General features: G+C 36.2%; 2 protein-coding genes across 4 annotated transcripts; one reads left to right on the top strand and one right to left on the bottom strand.

Moving 5' to 3' along the window:
* The first annotated feature begins 5,034 nt into the window (after positions 1-5,034).
* Positions 5,035-11,861, top strand: LOC109173648 (protein TIC110, chloroplastic). The gene is made up of 15 exons (XM_019322909.1): positions 5,035-5,679; positions 5,775-5,834; positions 6,191-6,314; positions 6,445-6,513; positions 6,620-6,718; positions 6,938-7,004; positions 7,299-7,363; positions 7,955-8,049; positions 8,282-8,409; positions 8,534-8,634; positions 8,843-9,059; positions 9,430-9,584; positions 10,037-10,162; positions 10,328-11,299; positions 11,399-11,861. Exons 1-15 carry the CDS (start codon positions 5,141-5,143, stop codon positions 11,639-11,641), a joined length of 3,060 nt encoding a protein of 1,019 aa, XP_019178454.1. The 5' UTR covers positions 5,035-5,140; the 3' UTR covers positions 11,642-11,861.
* A 2,668-nt stretch (positions 11,862-14,529) lies between these two features.
* On the bottom strand, positions 14,530-20,181 carry LOC109173651. Of its 3 annotated transcripts, none has more exons than XM_019322912.1 (12): positions 20,046-20,181; positions 19,004-19,882; positions 18,208-18,335; positions 17,968-18,087; positions 17,682-17,769; positions 17,472-17,563; positions 17,294-17,398; positions 15,709-15,818; positions 15,444-15,531; positions 15,317-15,352; positions 15,114-15,201; positions 14,530-14,928 (listed from the first exon to the last, which is right to left on the bottom strand). In XM_019322912.1, exons 2-11 carry the CDS (start codon positions 19,791-19,793, stop codon positions 15,118-15,120), a joined length of 1,641 nt encoding a protein of 546 aa, XP_019178457.1. In that variant the 5' UTR covers positions 19,794-19,882; positions 20,046-20,181; the 3' UTR covers positions 14,530-14,928; positions 15,114-15,117. The 3 variants fall into 3 exon arrangements, with proteins under 3 accessions (XP_019178457.1, XP_019178458.1, XP_019178459.1); XM_019322913.1 differs by having other exon boundaries at positions 18,208-18,332; XM_019322914.1 differs by having other exon boundaries at positions 18,208-18,329.
* Positions 20,182-20,369: the final 188 nt, after the last annotated feature.

Here is a 20,369-nt window from a genome sequence, read left to right as displayed (position 1 = left end):
GTACTCCACGTACCGGTTGCCAAACAGACGCCAGAACCTGCCTCATAAAGTCTAGTTTTATCATCTTCTGCGTCAAAAACCGCCCGACAATCCTCCAAGTCTCCTCCTCCTCCTCCCCATCACCCTCTACCACCGCATCCCCACCTTCTGGCATAAACACCGCCCCCTCCTCCTCCATCAACGCCATCTCCGCCCATCTATCCGTCAACTCCGCCACACCCCCCTCTACCCCTTGCTGGCGTGTAATTCCCCCCTCCCCCCTCCCATGCCGATCCATACTTCCTCTATTCCCTCCTCTACCCATACTGCCTACATCCCCTCCATTCAAACTGCCCACGCCACCCCCATGCACACCGCCTAGACCACCTGCCAACTGCCCTCCCCCACGCCTTAAGCCACTGCCACGTTCCACCCTCCCTCCACCTTCTCGTAATTCTCCTGTCGGCTGGGACCTTTCATTCAGACCAAAATCCCTTACTTCTTGCGCCCAGCCAGCAGTTCGCCGATCCTCCATGTTCCGACGCAAATCAACATCTTTCGACAAACCTCTATCACGCGTGTGTTCCATCTCGGCCAGCCTCTCATCACGTTGGTTGACCTCGCCATCCATAACAACATCATCGGCCATCTCTCAGGGAGGAAAAGAACAAAATTTGTCTGAAAACCTAGGAAAACCCTAGTAGGTCTGCAAAAACCCTAGAGAGAATCTAGAGAGAGAAATTTCGTAAATCTATTACAAATCAACTATCAACTTATATTCTAAATCTCGATAAATTATAAATATAGATATTCAATTTTGGAAAAAAAAAAAAAAAAAGCCAAGTATATTGTGTAGTTTAATGTTATCATTGTTACTTTCTCTAAGAAAGGGTATTGATCTAAGCTAAGTTCTATCAATAGTTATTGTATGGACGGTTTAAAAACGACGTCATTTTGTTTAATTTTATTTTTTCGAACGCCTAAGTGCAACATACATTTTTATAACTCATAATGTACATTATCCTAAGGCATAATGTACATTATTTTAAAACATAATGTACACTATTCTAAAGCATAAATAATGTACATTATATTACCCCATATGTTTCATTATTCTAACACATAATGTACATTATTTTTAACACATAATGTACATTATTCTAACACTTAATATACATTATTCTAATACATAATGTATATCATTCTAACACATAAAATATATTATTTTTACTCATAATATTCATGACGATATTTTGGATCATGGTCCACACAGCTCAGATAGATGTGTGGACCGTAATTTGCCAAGTTCTATATGTACTGCGCCAACTTGAAACCTTCTTTATAGAAAATAATAAGTCATCAAGTGACAAAGTATTTAGCACTTACTTTTTACTTGAATAAACTTTATGATGAGTGGCTGAAAATTTAGGCAGCAATGGTTAACTTAATAGGTAATGATAAGCATGTCTAACGGAGTTTGTTAGGAATTAGGCATATATGTGAGCATGACGACACTTTTCTATCTATTCATCTATGCATTATTGTCAATTTTTATGTATTTTTTTTTTTTGAATGCCAATTTTTATGTATTTAATTTAGTAAATCCATCATTATGTTTCTAACTTCGACCACACAAATATATTAAATCAAACATTGTTTTACCTTCCCGAGATGAGTGATCAAATAAGTAAAATATGACTTCTGTATCAAAAAGTTACGCCATCTTGATGCACCGCACACTGCATAAACCAAATCTTAAAGTTTTAATATTACAATGCATAAACCTTCATCAAACTATGCATGTGTATTTATATATTTATTTATTTATTTATTATGATTTAAAAAAAAAATTGGGGTACAAGAGATTGAAAAATAAAATCATTGATTACATTCTCTTCGAATTTTATCGTCATCTTCATCTCTATCGAATTTGAGTAAAATTATCATATAAGCTCACACTTTACTACATGACTTGAAAGTGGCAAGTCAATGCGAAACGTAGCGTTTACCTATTGAACGTGTTGAGTTAGGACTTCCCTCCTATGTAAAAAATAACTCATGTTTGGACCAAGTCTTTTTGCATCTACTATATATTTTTATTGGACCTCCACTCATCTTTAGCCCTAATTAATAATAATAATAATATAATTAGGGATTATGAAGAGTTGGAAACAAAGAGACATCAATTTTTGGCATCTTGTGACTTTTCATTTACTTCATTCCCTATAAATATGCTTAGGGATTTTGGATGCAAGATGACTAGCGAGGAGGAGAGTAGAGAGTAGTGAAACAAAGCCAAGTTTCTTTTACTTCTTTTTGTCTCCTTGGCCAATCCAGTGAGGACATTCTCCACTATTTTTTGCGACACGACGACATTGTGTTCGACGGGTTTTGTCGCACGTTTGATGGATTTGTCGTAAGGTTTGCCAAGATTCTTGGGTGGTATCTTATCAAATACTTTGGAGGGGTCTGCAGCTTGTTTGTTTCAGACATCTTTTGGATAATGTAGTATTTATATTCTTTTTCACCTTGCTCGTGGTGGTTGAATATTTTAAGTACGAGTTGATATCCTTTTTAGGTCTGTGGAACATTATAGAAGTCTTTGACGTAGAGTTGATGATCTTTGGCTCGTGTGGTAGCCAGAAACTTTGTACCCACAATTTGTTATAGTGAAAACTTTGTTGGTGGTGGTTCGTGATTTTGGGATTTTCCACATAAATCATGTGTTTGTGTTGACATTTATTTTGAGTTATTGTGTTATCTCGTATTTGTGCATCGTGTAAATTTTATGATTTTTCATTATCACAGGAAATAAAAATTTTTCCAACGACTAGGACATTTGTCAAATGGATGAAAGGGCCATTAAACCCTTGCAACAATATAATGGATCCAATATTCTAAAAGCATGTCGACAAAGACATGAGACATTTTGTGGAGACGAGCATCACCCGCACTTGCATATAGAGCAAAACATGAAAATAGATTGGCAGGCCAGCCTTGCTATACGAAATGACCATGAGTTTAAGATTATAGAGTTTCTTTGTCCCTTTTCAAAGAATTCGATCTTGACCATGACAGAATTAATATTTATCAAGTAGCTTCTAGTTCAATAACATTTTTGTAGCTCTTTCAAATAAAAGATCATAGATTCGAATTTTAATTAAGGTATTGAATCTTTTCGTCGATATTATATCGTGATAGGGTCAGAGGAAAATATTTGTCATCACACACATTAAGGACAATCGTTATACCGTGCACCACAGCGCACATAGCACTGTGCGCCCCGCGCCTCCCAAAACAACATCGTTTTGTTAAGTTGTTAAAAAAAAATCTTCTGTTTCGAATGCACATAAACTCATAACAGAATACACATAAACTCATAACAGGATACAAATAATCTAACATAATACATAATACACATAAACTTTTAACTGAATACACATAATGGGGCTTGGTTAACATAATACACACAAACTCTTAACTGAATACACATAAACTCATAACACAACACACATAAATGTTTAACTGAATACACATAATGAGGTTTGGTTAACATAATACACATAAACTCTTAAGTCTTAACTGAATACACATACAATCATTATTGTGTGGACCATATTTTATATACTATAAAATAATGTACATTCAGTACAAAAATAATATACATTCAGCACAAAAATAATGTACATTATATTAAGGGGATGTACATTATTTTCGTACTGAGTGTACATTATATTGTATAATGTACATTTAGTATAAAAATAATGTACATTTAGTATATTAAAAATGTACTTTTTGTTATGGTCCACATAACACTGTGTGGACCATGGTCCACACAATAATTTGCTATACACATAAACTCATAACACAATACACATAAATTTTTAACTGAATACACATAATGAAATTTGATATGTTCGGACGGACAGAGTGACGTCAGCATGAAACGCGTGCGTTTTATGTCTGGACACATATTGCTATGTGCTTCGTGGTAAGGACACCTTGAATAATTTATTACAGGCGAGCAATTTTAATTTTAATTGATATATTCTGCCAAGCCAAAAGGCCCAAAAATTAAAACACGTGAGGCAGCCCAATAGAGTACAATTACATTGGTATGTTCGTTAAATCCAATTTGTGTGATTGCAGCCCAAAATACATTTTACACAACAACACAAAAACAATTTAATTCTAAATATTTGTGTGATTGTGTTATGAAAATTGAAAATAATTTATGTTCATGGGACAACATTTCACAATACAAGACATATAAATTCATAACATAAGTCATAGTTACTAACTTGTTTCAAGTACAAAATTCATATTTGTAAAATACAGAATTTCATAACATAAGACACAAAAACTCACAACATAATACACATACACATGCATCATAGTTCATATTGTTGTGTAAACTCATATACATTGTATTAAATTTGGATAGACTAATTGTATCTTTTTAATAAAAATTTTAAATAAATATTACTCCGGTATGACAAATTGGCATAGAAGACATGAAAATAAATAATGGGAAAATGTACAAATAGGTCATTGAACTATTTAGGTGATAGCAATATCAATTAAGCCACCAAACACAAATAAGCTCCAAATTCATTCATGAATTCAAAAAAAAAAAAAAGAGCAATTAGCATTTTTAGCAGGTTAACAACATGTTTGCGCTGATTAAGATGTCATGTGTATATTTTATTTTATATTTTAATAATAATAAAATATACACATGATATCTCAATCAACACAAACTTATTGTTAACCTGCTAAAAATGCTAATTGTTTTTTTTTTTTTTTTTGAATTCATGAATAAATTTGGAGCTTATTTAAGTTCAGTGACTTAATTACTATCCCCAAATAGTTTAACGACTTATTTGTACATTTTATCATAAATAATTATGCTAGTTTTTTATGGAGTTAATTTGTAAATTTATGCAAAATCAAGGGCCCATTGCAAAATTTCTCCAGAATTCAGGGTTGAAAGTGCAATATTCAACATTCGATCTATCTTCTTCTTCTCCGCCCTCGCCTTCTCCTTTATCATTTCCATTTTCCTCTACCGGCTCTCACTGTACTCTCCGTTAAACCCTATACCCCCCCCCCTAACCCCTACCCGCCATCCCTTTCTCTTTTCTTCTTCCCATTTCACACAATGAACCCTTCGCTTCTTCTCTCAACGAATCCATCTCCGAACCGCACAGCTCTCTTCTCCCCCTTCCTCAGCCCCGCCCCTCTCCGCCTCACCGCCGCGTCGCGCAACCGCTATCACTTCCGCTATCGAATCTCCGCCGTTAGCTCCTCTTCCGATCAGCCTTCAACATCGATTAGTTCTTCCGCCGGCACTGCCGCTGCTGCAATTCCTGTCCAGCCGGATGTGTTCGGAGGTAAGAGAGAGCTGTCCGGCATCCAGGCGCTGGTGGATTCCATGTCGCCTCCGATTAGAATTGCGAGCTCGGCTATTATCTTCGCCGGCGCCGTCGCTGCTGGTTATGGACTCGGATTCCGGTTCGGCGGGTCCCGCAATGCCGGCTTGGGTGGGGCTGTGGCGCTTGGAGCTGCCGGCGCTGGCGCGGCTTATGCTTTGAACGCTTGTGCTCCTGAGGTTGCGGCCGTGAATTTGCATAATTATGTGGCTGGCTGTGACGACCCGGCAGCTTTGAAGAAGGAAGATATTGACGCTATTGCAAACAAGTCTGGAGTTCAATACTCTTTTTTTCGCATCTTATCCTTTTTTTTTTTTTTTTTCTGACATATTTTCTATACTCTTACCTCGTTTAGTTCTTCAGGTACGGTGTCAGCAAACAGCACGAGGCGTTCAATGCAGAGCTGTGTGATATATACTGCCGGTAAGTAGGAATCTCGTTGAGCAAGCTTAAATTTTCAATGTCCCCCTTTAAGAAGTTGCAGAAGTAGAACATACTTTGCTTCTTTTTCTGCTTTTTAACATAATATCAGCTGCCTCATTTATTTTTTGAATTGAAACAGCATTTATGTTTTAATGGGAAGAGGCAAGAGTGTTTTACTTTCTATGAACAGTTGATAATTGTGAGTGCTAGGGAGCCAAAGTTTAATGTAATCCATTCTGGTATATGGCAGGATGAACAAGTGTAATGGTGCCTAATTCATCACATGTATGCATATACACACTGGGTTATCCATATATATTAATTGTCTCCTTCAATTTTGCTTTATTTTTTTAAAGGTATGTAACTGCTGTCCTTCCTCCTGGAAATGAAGATCTTAGAGGCGACGAAGTGGACACTATCATTAAATTTAAAAATGCATTGGGCATTGATGATCCAGATGCAGCAGCTATGCATATGGAGGTGCTCTTGTGCTTTATTTATTTATTGTTGATTGTTGATATTACACCCAACAAGAGTAAACATGTAGATGTATTTCACTATGCATGGGGTGACATTACATTTGTTAAACTATTAAATGTTTGACTTTCAGATTGGTAGGCGGATTTTCAGGCAAAGACTTGAAACAGGAGATCGTGATGGTGATCTAGAACAGCGACGAGTAAGTCATTACTTTGTTGCAAAAAAATTGAGTATTACATCTATTGGTTACCTGCTAATTTTTACAAATCAATGAAACTTGACCATTCTTAACATTTTCAGTGCAGGCATTCCAGAAGCTGATATATGTTTCAAATATTGTATTTAGAGATGCCTCTTCCTTCCTTTTGCCTTGGAAACGTATGTTCAAGGTCACTGATGCCCAGGTATATGATCTGTATTTGTTTCCTTTGCACTTAATTTTTATCTTTGTTATAGTTTTATGAATACTTGCTGACATGATAGTATGCCATACGGCCATACCTGATATGTCATATGTCATATGTCATATGTTGAAGGTTGAAGTTAAAATAGGTTTATTGTTCATATGGATCTCCAGTTCATTCTCATGGATTCTTTTGCATATTAATGTTTCTGTTCATCAGGTTGAGGTTGCTGTTCGGGACAATGCGCAAAGATTGTATGCTTCCAAACTTAAATCTGTTGGCCGAGGTACTGCATTTTCTATACTTTCTGTTACTCCGTATATAATTTGCTATATTTATTCACTTTGACTACTTCCTCTAAACTCTTCAAAATTTCTTTTACATGAAATATTCAAATGTGGACAATATCTTTATCCACTATCCATTAACACAAAAAAAGTTATATATTTGCTCATTGTGCATTGGAAGGTTTAATGCCCTGGTATAGTTATGTTTAATTGTTTTCTCGTCTCAATTCATGCTTCTTTTTTTTTTTTTTTTTTTCTTTACCAAGTTGCTCATGTGCTTAAATGTTTGATAGATGTCAATGTGGACCAACTGGTCAGTCTCAGAGAAGCACAGCTTTCGTATCTACTTTCTGATGAGGTATTGTTTCAAAATCATGCTACTAATTATCAGTGTCCTGGAAAGCAAAGTTAAAAGGAGTAAGGACTAATGCCTGTTTATACATTAAACTATTTCGTAATTTAATCCCCAACTGTAGTGTTACACTGTTACTTCACCTGAGTTTTCAGCTTCAATTTGGACAAGAATTCTCTCCCAACAATTGAAAACTGGACAGAAAACTGAGAAAGGTCTTCTGTTAGGGATCCATTTTTAACTCAAGCAGTGGGACAAGTTTTGTCCTTCTAATAGTTGGGGAAGATTTCTATGCTGAAATTTGGCCAGAATGATCCCCCAAATGTTGGTAATTTGATAGAAATGGTTCCCCAACCACTGAAACTTGTAAAAAAAACTCATCCCATTAATGGAACCTTAATATTAATATAGAGGAGAATTTCTATCCAATTTTCAATAATTGGAGGACCACTCTTGTCCAAATTGGTTTTAAAGTGAATTAGTTTTTTATAAATTTCTTCTGTGGTAAATTGTTTTCATTGTGCCTAATGGCCATCCATAAGCGCAACAAACATAATAACATATGCACAACTTTCAACAATTTCTTTCCCTTTGCAGTTTGCAGAAGGCATGTTTAGGGAGCATACAAGAAAGCTTGTGGAAGAAAACATATCAAGAGCTGTCTCCATATTGAAGTCCAGGACAAGAGCACCGTATGGCTACAACTATCTATAAATCCCAAAATTTAAATGTTTAATATGTTGTTTCTCCCTCCAAAGAGTGCTTACGTAAAAGTTATCTAAAGAAGAAGTTGAAAGAAGTTTTTGCCTTCAATAATTTTTGTTTTGGTTTGGGTTTTCAGTGTTTGTTTGTATGCTTTTGTTTTGTTTCGTTTTTTTTTTTGTAATGTTAGTTTTATGATTTGATTTGCATGTTGATCCACAGCGGGGAAGCTACACGTGTCACTGAAGAGCTTGATAAGATTTTGGCCTTCAATAATTTGCTAATCTCATTGAAAAACCATCCTGATGCCAGTCGTTTTGCTAGAGGTGTTGGGCCTGTGTCTTTGTCAGGTGGGCTTTAACTTTTTCGTTCCTTATTTTTTGTGCATAATAGAACTTAATTGTTTAAAATTTCAACAGTGACTCCTTTCTTAACCCATTACCTGGAGTTCATATTTAGTTTTTCTTCTCTCAGGCGGGGAGTACGACAGTGATAGAAATTTTGATGACTTAAAACTTCTTTACCAAGCATATGTAACAGATTCTATAGCAAGCGGTCGCATGGAAGAACAGAAGGTACTGCATATTTTCTCTGTTTTCCCTTGCTCTCTTGGGCAAGGTTTTGTAAGGGTTTTTCTTTAGTAGTTCTTCCTTCTGTTTTTTTGTACACTTTAATCGTGAAAAATAGGTGCATGCATTTGTTTTTTAGTTTAATTCTTGCCTTATTCTGTTTCTTTGTTTAGATCTACATATATTGACCTTTTAGCTTTTCTTTCTCTTGTAGCTTGCTGCATTAAATCAATTGAGGAATATATTTGGTCTAGGCAAAAGAGAAGCAGGAGCAATTACATTAGATGTTACTTCAAAAGTATACCGTAAACGACTTGCTCAAGCTGTACGTACGGGTAATTTGGCAGCTGCCGATAGTAAAGCAGCATATCTTCAAAACCTTTGTGAGGAGTTGCATTTTGATCCACAGAAAGCAATTGAGATTCATGAAGGTAATATATATATGCCCCCTTATGAGAAATCTTGTATATGTGATTATTCCAATTGAATCCAAGCAAACCTGCTAGAATGTGTTGTTATACACTTCCGCGTTTTCTAAGATTAAGTTTGTAGTTGCATGACCTTATTTTTGTGTCAACTTGTGGGTAGAATAGTCCTTTCTTCCCCTGGAGTGAAATAGAAAATGAAGATCACTAGTATATGGATTGGGATCATTAGCTCTAGAATGTGTGTAAGCAAGGATACAGCATTCCTTTTGTAGTCTGTGATACTGTTCATCTCAGTTTTCTTTCAAGTCTTCAATTATTTTTCTTATACTCTGTATTTAATGACATAATATTTTTATGTTCTTTGTGGATTTAGATATATATCGACAAAAGCTTCAGCAAGCTGTCTCTGATGGAGAACTTAGTGATGATGATGTGAATTCATTGGAGCAGTTACAGATTATGCTCTGCATTCCCAAGCAAACTGTTGAAACAGCACATGCTGAAATCTGTGGCAATTTGTTTGAAAAGGTATATATCATCTCCTCAGGTGTTGGTTTCTTTATTTCAAATGGTAGGAAATTTGGTACTGATTCAGCTATAACTAACAAGGTTGGGATATGGTATCGAAGAATGGTCTAAACCTCCATTTTATGTTGCAAAATGTATGTTGTCAAGGTATTTAAAAAATGGTTTCATGATGGGTTACATCGTCCGTGATTTCTGCATCCTCACCCCCTCTCATCACTGTGCAAATTGGAAAAAAAATAAAATAAAAAGCTAATAGAGAATTATCTGTGGTGGGTGTGTGCGTGATTCAGTACTTTCCGTAATAGTTCATTCTGGCAGCATTCTTTATACAGCCTATTGCTTTCTTCTGATCATCTTCTGCTTCTTGCTTGTAATGATGCAAGATTAATATGTTTGTTTAATTATGCTGATCATACTCTTCGTTTTTCCCTCCTTTCTAATGTTTCCTACAGGCGGTTAAGGAAGCAATTTCTGGCGGAGTGGATGGATTTGATCCTGACGTGAGGAAAGCTGTGAGAAAGGCTGCTTATGGTTTACGCTTAACCAGGGAAGTTGCAATGTCTATCGCTAGTAAAGCGGTAAGTATGTAATGAGCTTGTGTATGGTTGCCTGTTAGGCTGTTATACTCGAAAGTGCGTTGACTCTACCATGAAGAAAGTTTTTGTAGTTCGAATATCTCTCATGACAGAGAAGTTTTCAGAAAATGCATTTCTAAATTTGTCCTCAACTTGGATGATATGCAGGTTCGGAAGATTTTGTTAACTTACATTCAGCAGGCCCGAGGAGCTGATAGCCGCACTGAATCTGCTAAAGAACTGAAAAAGATGATATTATTTAATAGCTTGGTTGTGACTCAACTAGTTGCTGATATTAAAGGTGAAGATGAATCATCTGATTCTCTGCAAGAGGAGCCTATCAAGGAGGAAGAGAAGCAAACATTTGAGGAAGAGGAATGGGAAACTGTGCGATCACTTCAGAAAGTAAAACCAAACAGGGAAAATGTAAAAAAACAAATTCAGACTGAGATTACTCTGAAAGATGACCTTCCAGACAGAGACAGAACTGATCTGTACAAAACATACTTGTTGTTTTGTCTAACTGGGGAAGTCAAAATGATGCCTTTTGGTGGCCAACTTAGAGTGAAGAGGGATGATGACTCCGAGTTTGTTCTATTAAGCCAACTTGCTAGCATCCTTGGCATGAGCAATAAGGAGATTGTTGATGTGCATCGTGGCTTGGCTGAGCAGACATTTAGGCAACAAGCGGAGGTGATTTTGGCCGATGGACAGATTACGAAGATGAGGATGGAGCAACTCAATGACTTGCAGAAGAAAGTTGGCTTGCCGCCCCCTTATGCTCAAAAGATTATCAAGAACATAACAACTTCTAAGCTGTCGGGTGTCCTCGAAACTGCTGTTGGTCAGGGAAGGATAAGTATGAAGGAAATTAGAGAATTGAGGGAAGCTGGAGTTGAAATAAACACTATGGTCTCTGAAAGCTTACGCGAAAACCTGTTCAAAAAAGCAGTGGATGATATGTTCTCATCTGGTACTGGTGAGTTTGATGAAGAAGAAGTGTATGAGAAGATGCCTGCAGATCTGAGTATTAATGCTGAGAAGGCCAAAGCGGTTGTGCAGCAACTCGCACGAGCTAGATTGTCAAATTCACTTGTTCAGGCTGTGGCACTTCTAAGGCAGAGAAACCAGAAAGGAGTGGTATGATGATATATCTGTGTTTTCTACTTAGTTTATTTCATGTATCCATTTGTGTCAAAATTTACGCTTTAATGTTTCTCTCTTTCTCTTTGGTGGTAGGTTTCCTCGCTCAATAACTTGTTAGCCTGTGACAAGGTTGTACCTTCAACCCCATTATCATGGGAGGTGCCCGAGGAACTTGATGATCTCTTCCTGATATATCTTAAGAGTGACCCAGCACCCGAGAGGCTCTCGAGGTTACAATACTTGCTGGATATAAGTGATTCAAAGGCGGACACTCTAAAAGAGTTGAAGGATAGAGCAGTGCCAAATGAAGCCGAAGAGGAAGAGTTTGTTTTTTGAATCTGCCATCACTTTAGCAGCAGAGAACTAGTGTTAGTAGCATGAATTGTTTACCACCAGATGTCACATCACAGTTTTGTAATATAACACTAGGATGCTGTTCTTAATTTTCACCGATTCCTCTTTTTCAACTTCGTGAAGAAACATTTATGTTTATTTAAAATGATAGATTGTAAGGAGCCATTGATGTTTCAATATATAATAAATTTTCTTGTCTATCTATTTGTATATTTATGTTTTTTTTTTTTGTGTGCATAAAATAGGCATCGCATGTTTACTGAGGATTGCACCTTTGATAGTTTGATATCAGATTTTGAAAGATATCATAACGGATGACACACTAAATAATCTTCAATTCTTTGATTTCAATATATACAAAAGGCAAAAAGGATTTTAGGTAAAAGGTTTATTCTGTAATTTTTTCGGAATCCAATATATAATTTTATATATAGATGCAATGTGGGTGCGTCATTGGTATTTTTTTTTTTTTTTTTTGAATCAAGCGTCATTGGTATTTCAGTATTTCCTACTCTTACCAAATAACTTAACTAAAATTTTGCCTTTGTTACTTGTCTCTGTATCTTTATTGCTGTGTTTGGTTGGGTAGAAAAGAACACTTCTAGACACGCACTCAAATACTTTAGTTTCTAAATATATAAAATTTATATATTAATACTAAACATAATATTATGAAAAATTAAATTGTAAATAACTTTAATCAAGCATCATTAATCAAATTAAACGCATAAGATGGGACAAAGAGAATATTACATTTTAACTAAAAAAATATTACACGTGTCACTTGTGACGGCCTAACACAAGACTTATTCAATTATGTTTTGATATTAACTAAATCCATCCACATTAAAGGAAGATTTCATAGAAACTCCAATCTATCAACTTTTGATCACAATTTGCAGAGTGTATAATGGATGACCAAATGCATATCTCAATAATGTCAAAACAGTTTTGCTAACATATGGAGAAATTTGGCTTTTCCTTTCATTGGAGAATGAAGATTGTCTATTCTCCTACCATATTATCTCCAATGGAATCAAATGCTAGAAAACAGACCTTGTTCAAACATGCCCACACCACATGAACAACCAAGCAACACTCTTTCTATGTAAAATGCTAAGCCAAACACGATCTGCTATTTCAAATTTTCAATTTTCCAAATTGGAGAAATGGACATGTAAAGATATTCAATTTGTTTTCCGTTTTCCGTTTTCCAATTTCTCCATTTATCCAATTGGTGTGTTAGTAAACACACTCACCCTTCAATAATGCTTTTATGCCTAAGCATAAAGAATATGAGCATACTAACCATAAGTCATCAGACTTAATTATGTTTAGATTAGAAATTTTAGACATGAAAAAAGCATGGGCAAACTACTATCATTTCTGATCACATGACACTACACTTCTTCAAATATATGTTCCCATTTCAAACACCAAAATTATTAGCCAAAGCATATGAAACATACCTTGTACCTACCCATAAAACCCTATAAATGCAAACAAGCTCAAATATCAACTCCGAATCATAGCAAGTAAATTTCTATTTTTCATTTTGAACAAGCTGAATTCTATATATCAGCAGCAGAATTATTTTTGCTTAAAGATACTGATGCATAGTAACTAAGTAAAACAATAGGCAAGTTCATACACTATACAGGACCCTTACTATAACAAGATTACAACCTTTTGTCTTTGACAGATCATCATCGCAAGCTTTCTGCAACTTCAATCATAAACTATAAGAATAGAATACGAGAAGAAGGATTTGATTACAGAGGTTTTGAATCAAAGAGCTTTAAAGCAGTCTGTTTACCATTAAGATTTAAGATCATCGGCACGCTTCAAATTCGAAGATGAAACCAAATGCCTCCAAACGTATCTGCCGCTAGCCATGTCCACGAAGGTCCAAAATCCGTTCCCTATCACGCCGCAAACCTACAATTTCATCGCATTAAATTTCGATTAATGTCAGTAAATTTCACGAGCAAATGCTACTCCGTATTTAAGCTTCTGATTTCGGAGGAAATTTTCTAGAAAAACGAATAAATAACTAACAAACAATACCTTGGAGCAGATTGGAAGAGAACTTGAGGAAGACGACGACGAATCAGGGTGGACCTTAACCGGCGTTTCGTCTGCTGCGTGGCCCTGATAGTCGTCACTCGGAGTTTTCAGGTTTCGGAGGGCGAAAAATCCGGCGAGAGTTGCAGAGAGAAAGATGAGAATGATTCTCAGCGGACACATATTTGCTTTCTCTCTCTAAGTTGTAGGCCTTTAGAGAGAGAAAATTTAAGAGGGAAATGCAATAAAAACGACGATCAACCGTCAAGGATGAGGGACCGAGATAACAGCCCGCATCTTGTCGCATTTTATAGTATAAAATACAATAATTATAATTAATAATAATTAATTAAAGGCGAAATGGCCTTTTTTTGTGCCACAATTATTTCTCATAAAACATAAATAAATTTATTCCATCAATTACAATTTTTTTGGGCAGTTTCCACTTCCCCACACTTCTAAAATAATTCTTTTCAAATTCAACTCTAAAATAATTTTTTTTAAATTCTTATAATATAAGAACAAAATTTTGTTACTTAGAAATAAAAACTATAATCTTGTGTATCCCCACCCCTCCCCCCAGACTCCCATATTATACTAATATTTGCATTTGTAAGATAAAATTAATCAAATCAAATAAAATCTTGATTAGATCTAGTTCGAGAACAACCCCAACCTCCAATCAAGTATCAGTGGGATAATATTTTCATTGCACCTGAAACATAACCTAGAACTTTTTGTATTCACTTTGTATCCAAAGAAATCGATACCCAACTATTAATCTGCAAGTTCTGATGGATGAGAAATCAAGTAAAAATGAGCGAGATCATTTTCATAAATATTACTCCGTACAAAGTTTCGAGATACTAATACAGAGAGAAATGGTATATACCCAACCCAGGTAAGATACCACTTGTCTCCGGCCAGCCAAGGACCAGAAAACAGGATGTGAAGCATCAAGAATTGATCAATACTTCCCTAACTAAAAAAATTGGTAGCCATAACCAAATTGATAATCAGATATCCCACAGAGCATGGGAGGATGATTGTTGCAGTTCACCGTATATTCATCGCACTGCTGCTGCTGGAAGATGTTGGTTGGATGTTGATACGCTAGCCCTTTCCCTTCAGAGATCACTCGAAACTTTCGGAATCTGTAAAATGGAGCATCCCTTTTGGAAGGGTGAGTAAAAACCTGTGACATTCTGCAGGGAGGTGAAGGGGGAGAAGCGGGAAAGTAAAAGAATTCAGCTGGGAACATTGAATTGAGCAGCAAGCAAAAAATGGGGCTATCATGGTAGTTATGGTTGTGCATTTAAAGCCACAACTTGGTGCTGTGACATAGTTATAGACAACAATCAGGATGAAAAGAGAGATGCTCAAAAATTACCTTTCTATGGTTTTACAAACCGAGCAATTTTAGTAAGCACAGTTCGTAAACTTCTGATACCAGCCCCAGATTTTGAGCTGACCATCATCTGTAAAGAGAAACAAGAAAAGAAGCATATAATACGGAGTATATGTTTGGGTTTCTTCCTAGAAAATGTGCAAAGGCTTCAAATGAAATAAACTATTCCATTGTGCTGTTAATACCAGAGGTTGAACCACAGACTTGTTTGCCTTGAGGTTCTGCAAGATTGGGTGGGCAAATGAGAACATCAGTCTTACCATGGAGTTGACAAACATTTCAATTAGAAATCAGTTAAATCACTAAATTCACCTCTTCAATTTGCATTGCACGGCGTGCAACATCAATAGGGAATACAGTATCAGTCTTGGTTAAAATAATCTGGTATTTTGTTTGATATCTGTGAATGACGTAAAATTACCAAGTTAGACTCCAAAATGTAATGAAGAATGGATAGACTGGCAGGATGTGCAATGTCCAATTAAAATTGGATCTTTTACCGTAGAAAGAAGGAACATGGCTCCAACTCACCTACTAGATTGAAAAATAAAAATAATATTGATATGTATGCTATCACCTTTCCATCAATTCAACAAGTTCATGATCCCTTGCCTTCATACCCCATTTAGTATCAATGAGAAGGCATACTCTCTTTAGACCAATCCTTGTAGAGACATACTCTTTCACCTGAAATTTCAAAGGTCTTAGTCTTTTAGATGAGGCTTATTGAATGTTTCACAATTCTTTGAGTTAAAATCAAGAAACTATAAGGGTCAGGCAATTGTAATGAAAACCGAAATTGTTATTAATCCATTAACCAACTCAATAATGGTTATTTATTTTACATTATTAATAACTAAATTAAAGAACACCTCCTTCAGTCTAAATATGCATATAGAATTGCCAATTTCTCTATTTTGAGGTAGAAACGCAGAAAATGCCTTGAATATTTAGTGAACATTATATAGCTAGTAAATATTATAATAAGTAGCTAGCAGAGCACAGCTTATTAAGAATGTGTCATATTTTCCTTTCAAAAATAAAGAATGAAGTCACAAGTTGTACAGTCAGGCGTGCTGATGGATCTATTTGGCATAGAACTGTGAGGTCATAAATTTATGGTTTTACTTGTATCCAATAAAGCATCACTCAAACAAGAAAACCCTAAAGATAAAGAGCCGCCTAGTTAATGAGCAAAATACGTCCATACAAGCTGAATAGCCTATATTAATATAGACCCTTTTGACTGGATTAGGATTTAATCTATATCATTACTGATACGCACCCAAAGGAATGGTAGTTTACTCATGCAATAAAAGGAATGAATGCAAGAATGGAAATTAGGCAAAAAAAGGAACGAATGCAAGAATGGAAATCAGGAAAATCAGAATGCACAGATCATGGAAAGAGCTTAACTTAAGGGATTAGACAAGAATAAATCAGTACTGCCAAAATATTTCAGTTCCCTAGTATGTAATTGTTAGAGAGAAGAACAAGTACCTTTATTGACTGTAAACTGAAAAAAAAAATTAAAAAAAATAGGATTGTCATTATGACTTTCCCCAACAAGAGTTTTACAATCTTGCCCAACAAGAGTTTTAGTAGCTGGGCAAGATCGTAAAACTCTTGTTGGGGAAAGTCATAATGACAATCCTTTTTTTTTTTTTTATTTCAGTTTACAGTCAATAAAAGTACTTGTTCTTCTCTCTAACAATTACATACTAGGGAACTGAAATATTTTGGCAATACTGGCTTGCTTAGAGCATCCACACCAAAGCATAATAGGGAGATAATAGTACACTAATATGCACATCAACAGATGGGAAGCAAAGATAATACCAAAAATAATCCTCCTGCAAATGCCAAGATAATGGCAGAAAAAAGAAAAAAAAAGAAAAAAAAAAAGGATCAGCGCACTTAAGCGCGTTTCGCGCAGAATGGAGAAAAAGCCGGGCGCGAGATGCGTCAGGCGACGCGTCTGTTTACATTCATTTTTTATTTTAAAAATTTCAATTTTGGTTTTTTCTTTTTTTCTTTTTTTCTCTCCCCTCCCACTCTCTTTCCTAATCACTCTTACATTATCCCCCAATTCTCCCCAACTGATGTGGATGCTCTTAATGCAAATTAAAAAGAACAAAAGCAGAACTCATTAGCATACTCACAAGCTCCTCCCAAGCTTCCTTCACGTCTTCTTTTGCATAAGCAAAACCATATCCAGGCAAATCAACCAAGCAGAGCTTTTGGCCAAGTTTGAAGAAATTAATTGTCTGCATCAAGATCAGCTGTCATTTCAAATGTACTACAGTTCCTATATTTCAGTCAAATGAGAAAAGAGATTACTTGAGTCAATCCAGGCTTATCTGATGTCCGTACGACACCCCATTGTCTTGTCAATGCATTCAGCAGAGATGACTTCCCTACGTTTGATCTTCCTATTCCAATTCAAGGTAGGAAATTTAGACCAAATGGTCACAAAGTAATGAAGGCATAAGCTCACATATAACTAGCTATTGCTTTCTACAAAAGAAAACATAAAATAATACAGCAAACCTGCAAATGCAATTTCTGGAAGATCTGGCGGGGGAAAAGATGAAGAGATTTTTGCAGCAGCAAAAAAAGTTAATTTATTCCTGAATACCTGCAGAGAGCCGAAATGTAAAACCGAATGTACAATGCAGCACACAGAATATCCAACTCTAAGGTCCCTCAACTCAGAACTGAAAAAGATATCATCCATCATCTTATTGGTGGGGATAGACTGTTAATTCTTAATCTTCCAACTCATAGAACTAAATAAGTTACGGTGAAAAGAATATTGCAATAAATTTAAGTTTACCGGTTCTTCAATCCGTTCCCTTTCTGAGCTTGTTGACATTGGTATATTATCTAAAGGGGCAGAAAGCTCCACATTGTAGCCTGCCCTTCTAAACACAATTTCACGCCTACGACCCAATAACTGCAAGAGAACAACAAATTATCCATAAAAGGATACTTGATGTTACAGAAAAAAGAGAGAGAAAAAAAAGACCAATAAGCATGCAATTCAAACATACAAAGCCTGGCTAGAATAAATTACATTCTCTTCCACAAAGGAAAGGATGGAAGGGCTAGGGCATATAGCACGAAACTGTGCATTCTTTGACATTTCAGCATTACTCTTTTGCTCTATGTCTTCTTTCTTCTGTTTATTATTATTATTATTATCTGAAAAGCAAGCACAAGAAAGAGTTAATAAGCAAGCAAGAAAACAGTCTTATTTCAGCATTACTCTATTTTCCAATCTCTATACTTTCAATGAGATCCATAGAGAAACCTGCAACAAGTGAAAGCATTGGTATCATCAAATGAAGAGCCTAATTGAGCCAAAACTAAAAGGTAGTGCAAGCCTGGACATAGTGACAGGCAGCACTACACACTTTCTTGCTCCATGGGATGATTTCTATCTTATTTTTTAAAAGGACAACTCACAACTGGTTCCTTTATGTTAATGACCAAAAATAAGTATTGGTTTCACAATCTCAAGGCAATGGTAACTCCATAAGATCCAGTGGCAAATATGAGATATAGCACGTAATAAACAAGAAACTACAAATGCATAAACCTATGTGTAACAAAGTTTACAAAACAGTGAAGCACTTCCAGATCCAGTTATGACTCAAACTGAATAACTAACCCATAGCTACAAGATGAACTAAAGAACACTTTCTATTCAATACAACCTTTAGTATTTTAACACCAGAAAGTCTTGCAAAGAAACAATACTTTCCACTTTGATAAAAAGGGAAGGGGTAAAGTTAATAAAGAATGACTGATGAATGGCTATGTAATACCTGAAACAATATAAAGGGGAAAGGAACCTTGCTGATACTAACCATTCATAGATGTGGCATCATCCAGTCTCTTGTTTGAGATATCATGAGGATCAATGCGGATTCCTTTCTTTTTCTTCTTCGGCCGCTCTGTTATGTCTACATTATCAGTCAACCCCTTTTTGTCCTTGGGCTTTGTCTTAAGAGATTTCTTGAGATACTCAACTTTTTGCTCATTTTCTTTCTTATTTGAATTTGTTCTCACTTCAGATCTGCTTTTGGCATTGTCATTAGTCATGGAATCCCCAATGCTATTACCTTTCCTTACATTCTTAGATTTAGCTCTTGATTTTTTCTCATCAAGGAACTCACCTTCCTGGGATTTCCTTCCTCTTGGCGATGAATCTCTCCTACTAGACCGCCCAGAGACATGATAATCCTCATTTTCTCTTTGCTTTCCTGTATGCGTCTCAAGCTTAAGCTTATTCCTGCCTAGCTTAGATAAAGACTTTCTGTTCTGTAACCCCATATTGGCATCCAATGCTCTTTCCTCATCCGTACTTCGATCAGCAGAAATTCTCTTCCTTTTGCCACCAGAAGACAATGACTTGATATGACCATCCTCCTCAACCCTCAATATTTCCTTCCTACCTATCTTTCCAGGCGTAATCTCACCCTTGCAAGAGATATCAACTGGTTTTCTTACCCTACTTCCAGTTTTCTTACCTTCCGTAACACTTGTTTTCTTTGAAGTGCTGGTAACAACACTGCCATTACTGGCCTTCGATTTACCAGTTGAAACTTTCAGTTTCTTCTGAACCCTAGTGTTTTTCAACCCCGTTAGCGCTGGCATCGTTGTAAAGTACTAATTCAAGTGATACAATCAGAATTTCAAAGCTCAACCCAGGCAACCAGGAACAGAACCAGACAATCAGAGCACAACTGCGGAAGAGAAGCCATGTAAATACATTATATGTCCCATTTCCATAAACACATGCACACATTGATAGGCACACGATCGAATGAATTCCACTGGTATATACAGAGTAAAAGTCCAAGTTTCATAATAGAACAAAGCCTTACAAATAGGAAAACACAATAATACCTTTATTTTTGCATGTATTTTGTGTCACGAGCATTTTCCGGTGTTGCAGAGATCCTTTTTGGCTCCGTTCGCCGCCGCTAGCGGGGTTTTTGCGGTGGCTCTACTGCTCTCACTTCAGAGCTGCGGGAAAATCGTCGTCGATGTAGTGTTGGATCACCGCACCGTCGATTAATTTAAGTCGACAGTCCATGGCCCATATGCTGTAGCTTAGCCCAAATTTATTCGTAAAAATAGAGCCCAAAAGGCATTGCCTAATTGGCCTATTGTAAATTTGTTATACAATTTATACTCCGTCATATAGATTTTTGACCGCAACAAAACCAG

Source organism: Ipomoea nil, unplaced genomic scaffold, assembly GCF_001879475.1.
Source record: "Ipomoea nil cultivar Tokyo-kokei standard unplaced genomic scaffold, Asagao_1.1 scaffold0482, whole genome shotgun sequence".
NCBI classification, from domain to species: Eukaryota; Viridiplantae; Streptophyta; class Magnoliopsida; order Solanales; family Convolvulaceae; genus Ipomoea; species Ipomoea nil.
This window is presented reverse-complemented; position numbering and strand designations above follow the sequence as displayed.

What these genes read in the sequence shown, in the direction of transcription:
- LOC109173648 (XM_019322909.1), top strand. Translation starts at nt 5,141, where the DNA reads ATGAACCCTTCGCTTCTTCTCTCAACGAATCCATCTCCGAACCGCACA. An exon ending in AAGTCCAGGACAAGAGCACC is followed by an intron (nt 8,050 to 8,281) that starts GTATGGCTACAA and finishes GTTGATCCACAG; the next exon opens with CGGGGAAGCTACACGTGTCA. An exon ending in AGAGAAACCAGAAAGGAGTG is followed by an intron (nt 11,300 to 11,398) that starts GTATGATGATAT and finishes CTTTGGTGGTAG; the next exon opens with GTTTCCTCGCTCAATAACTT.
- LOC109173651 (XM_019322912.1), bottom strand. Translation starts at nt 19,793, where the DNA reads ATGCCAGCGCTAACGGGGTTGAAAAACACTAGGGTTCAGAAGAAACTG. An exon ending in GGGAACGGATTGAAGAACCG is followed by an intron (nt 17,770 to 17,967) that starts GTAAACTTAAAT and finishes GGCTCTCTGCAG; the next exon opens with GTATTCAGGAATAAATTAAC. An exon ending in AGGAAGCTTGGGAGGAGCTT is followed by an intron (nt 15,819 to 17,293) that starts GTGAGTATGCTA and finishes TTGAAATTTCAG; the next exon opens with GTGAAAGAGTATGTCTCTAC.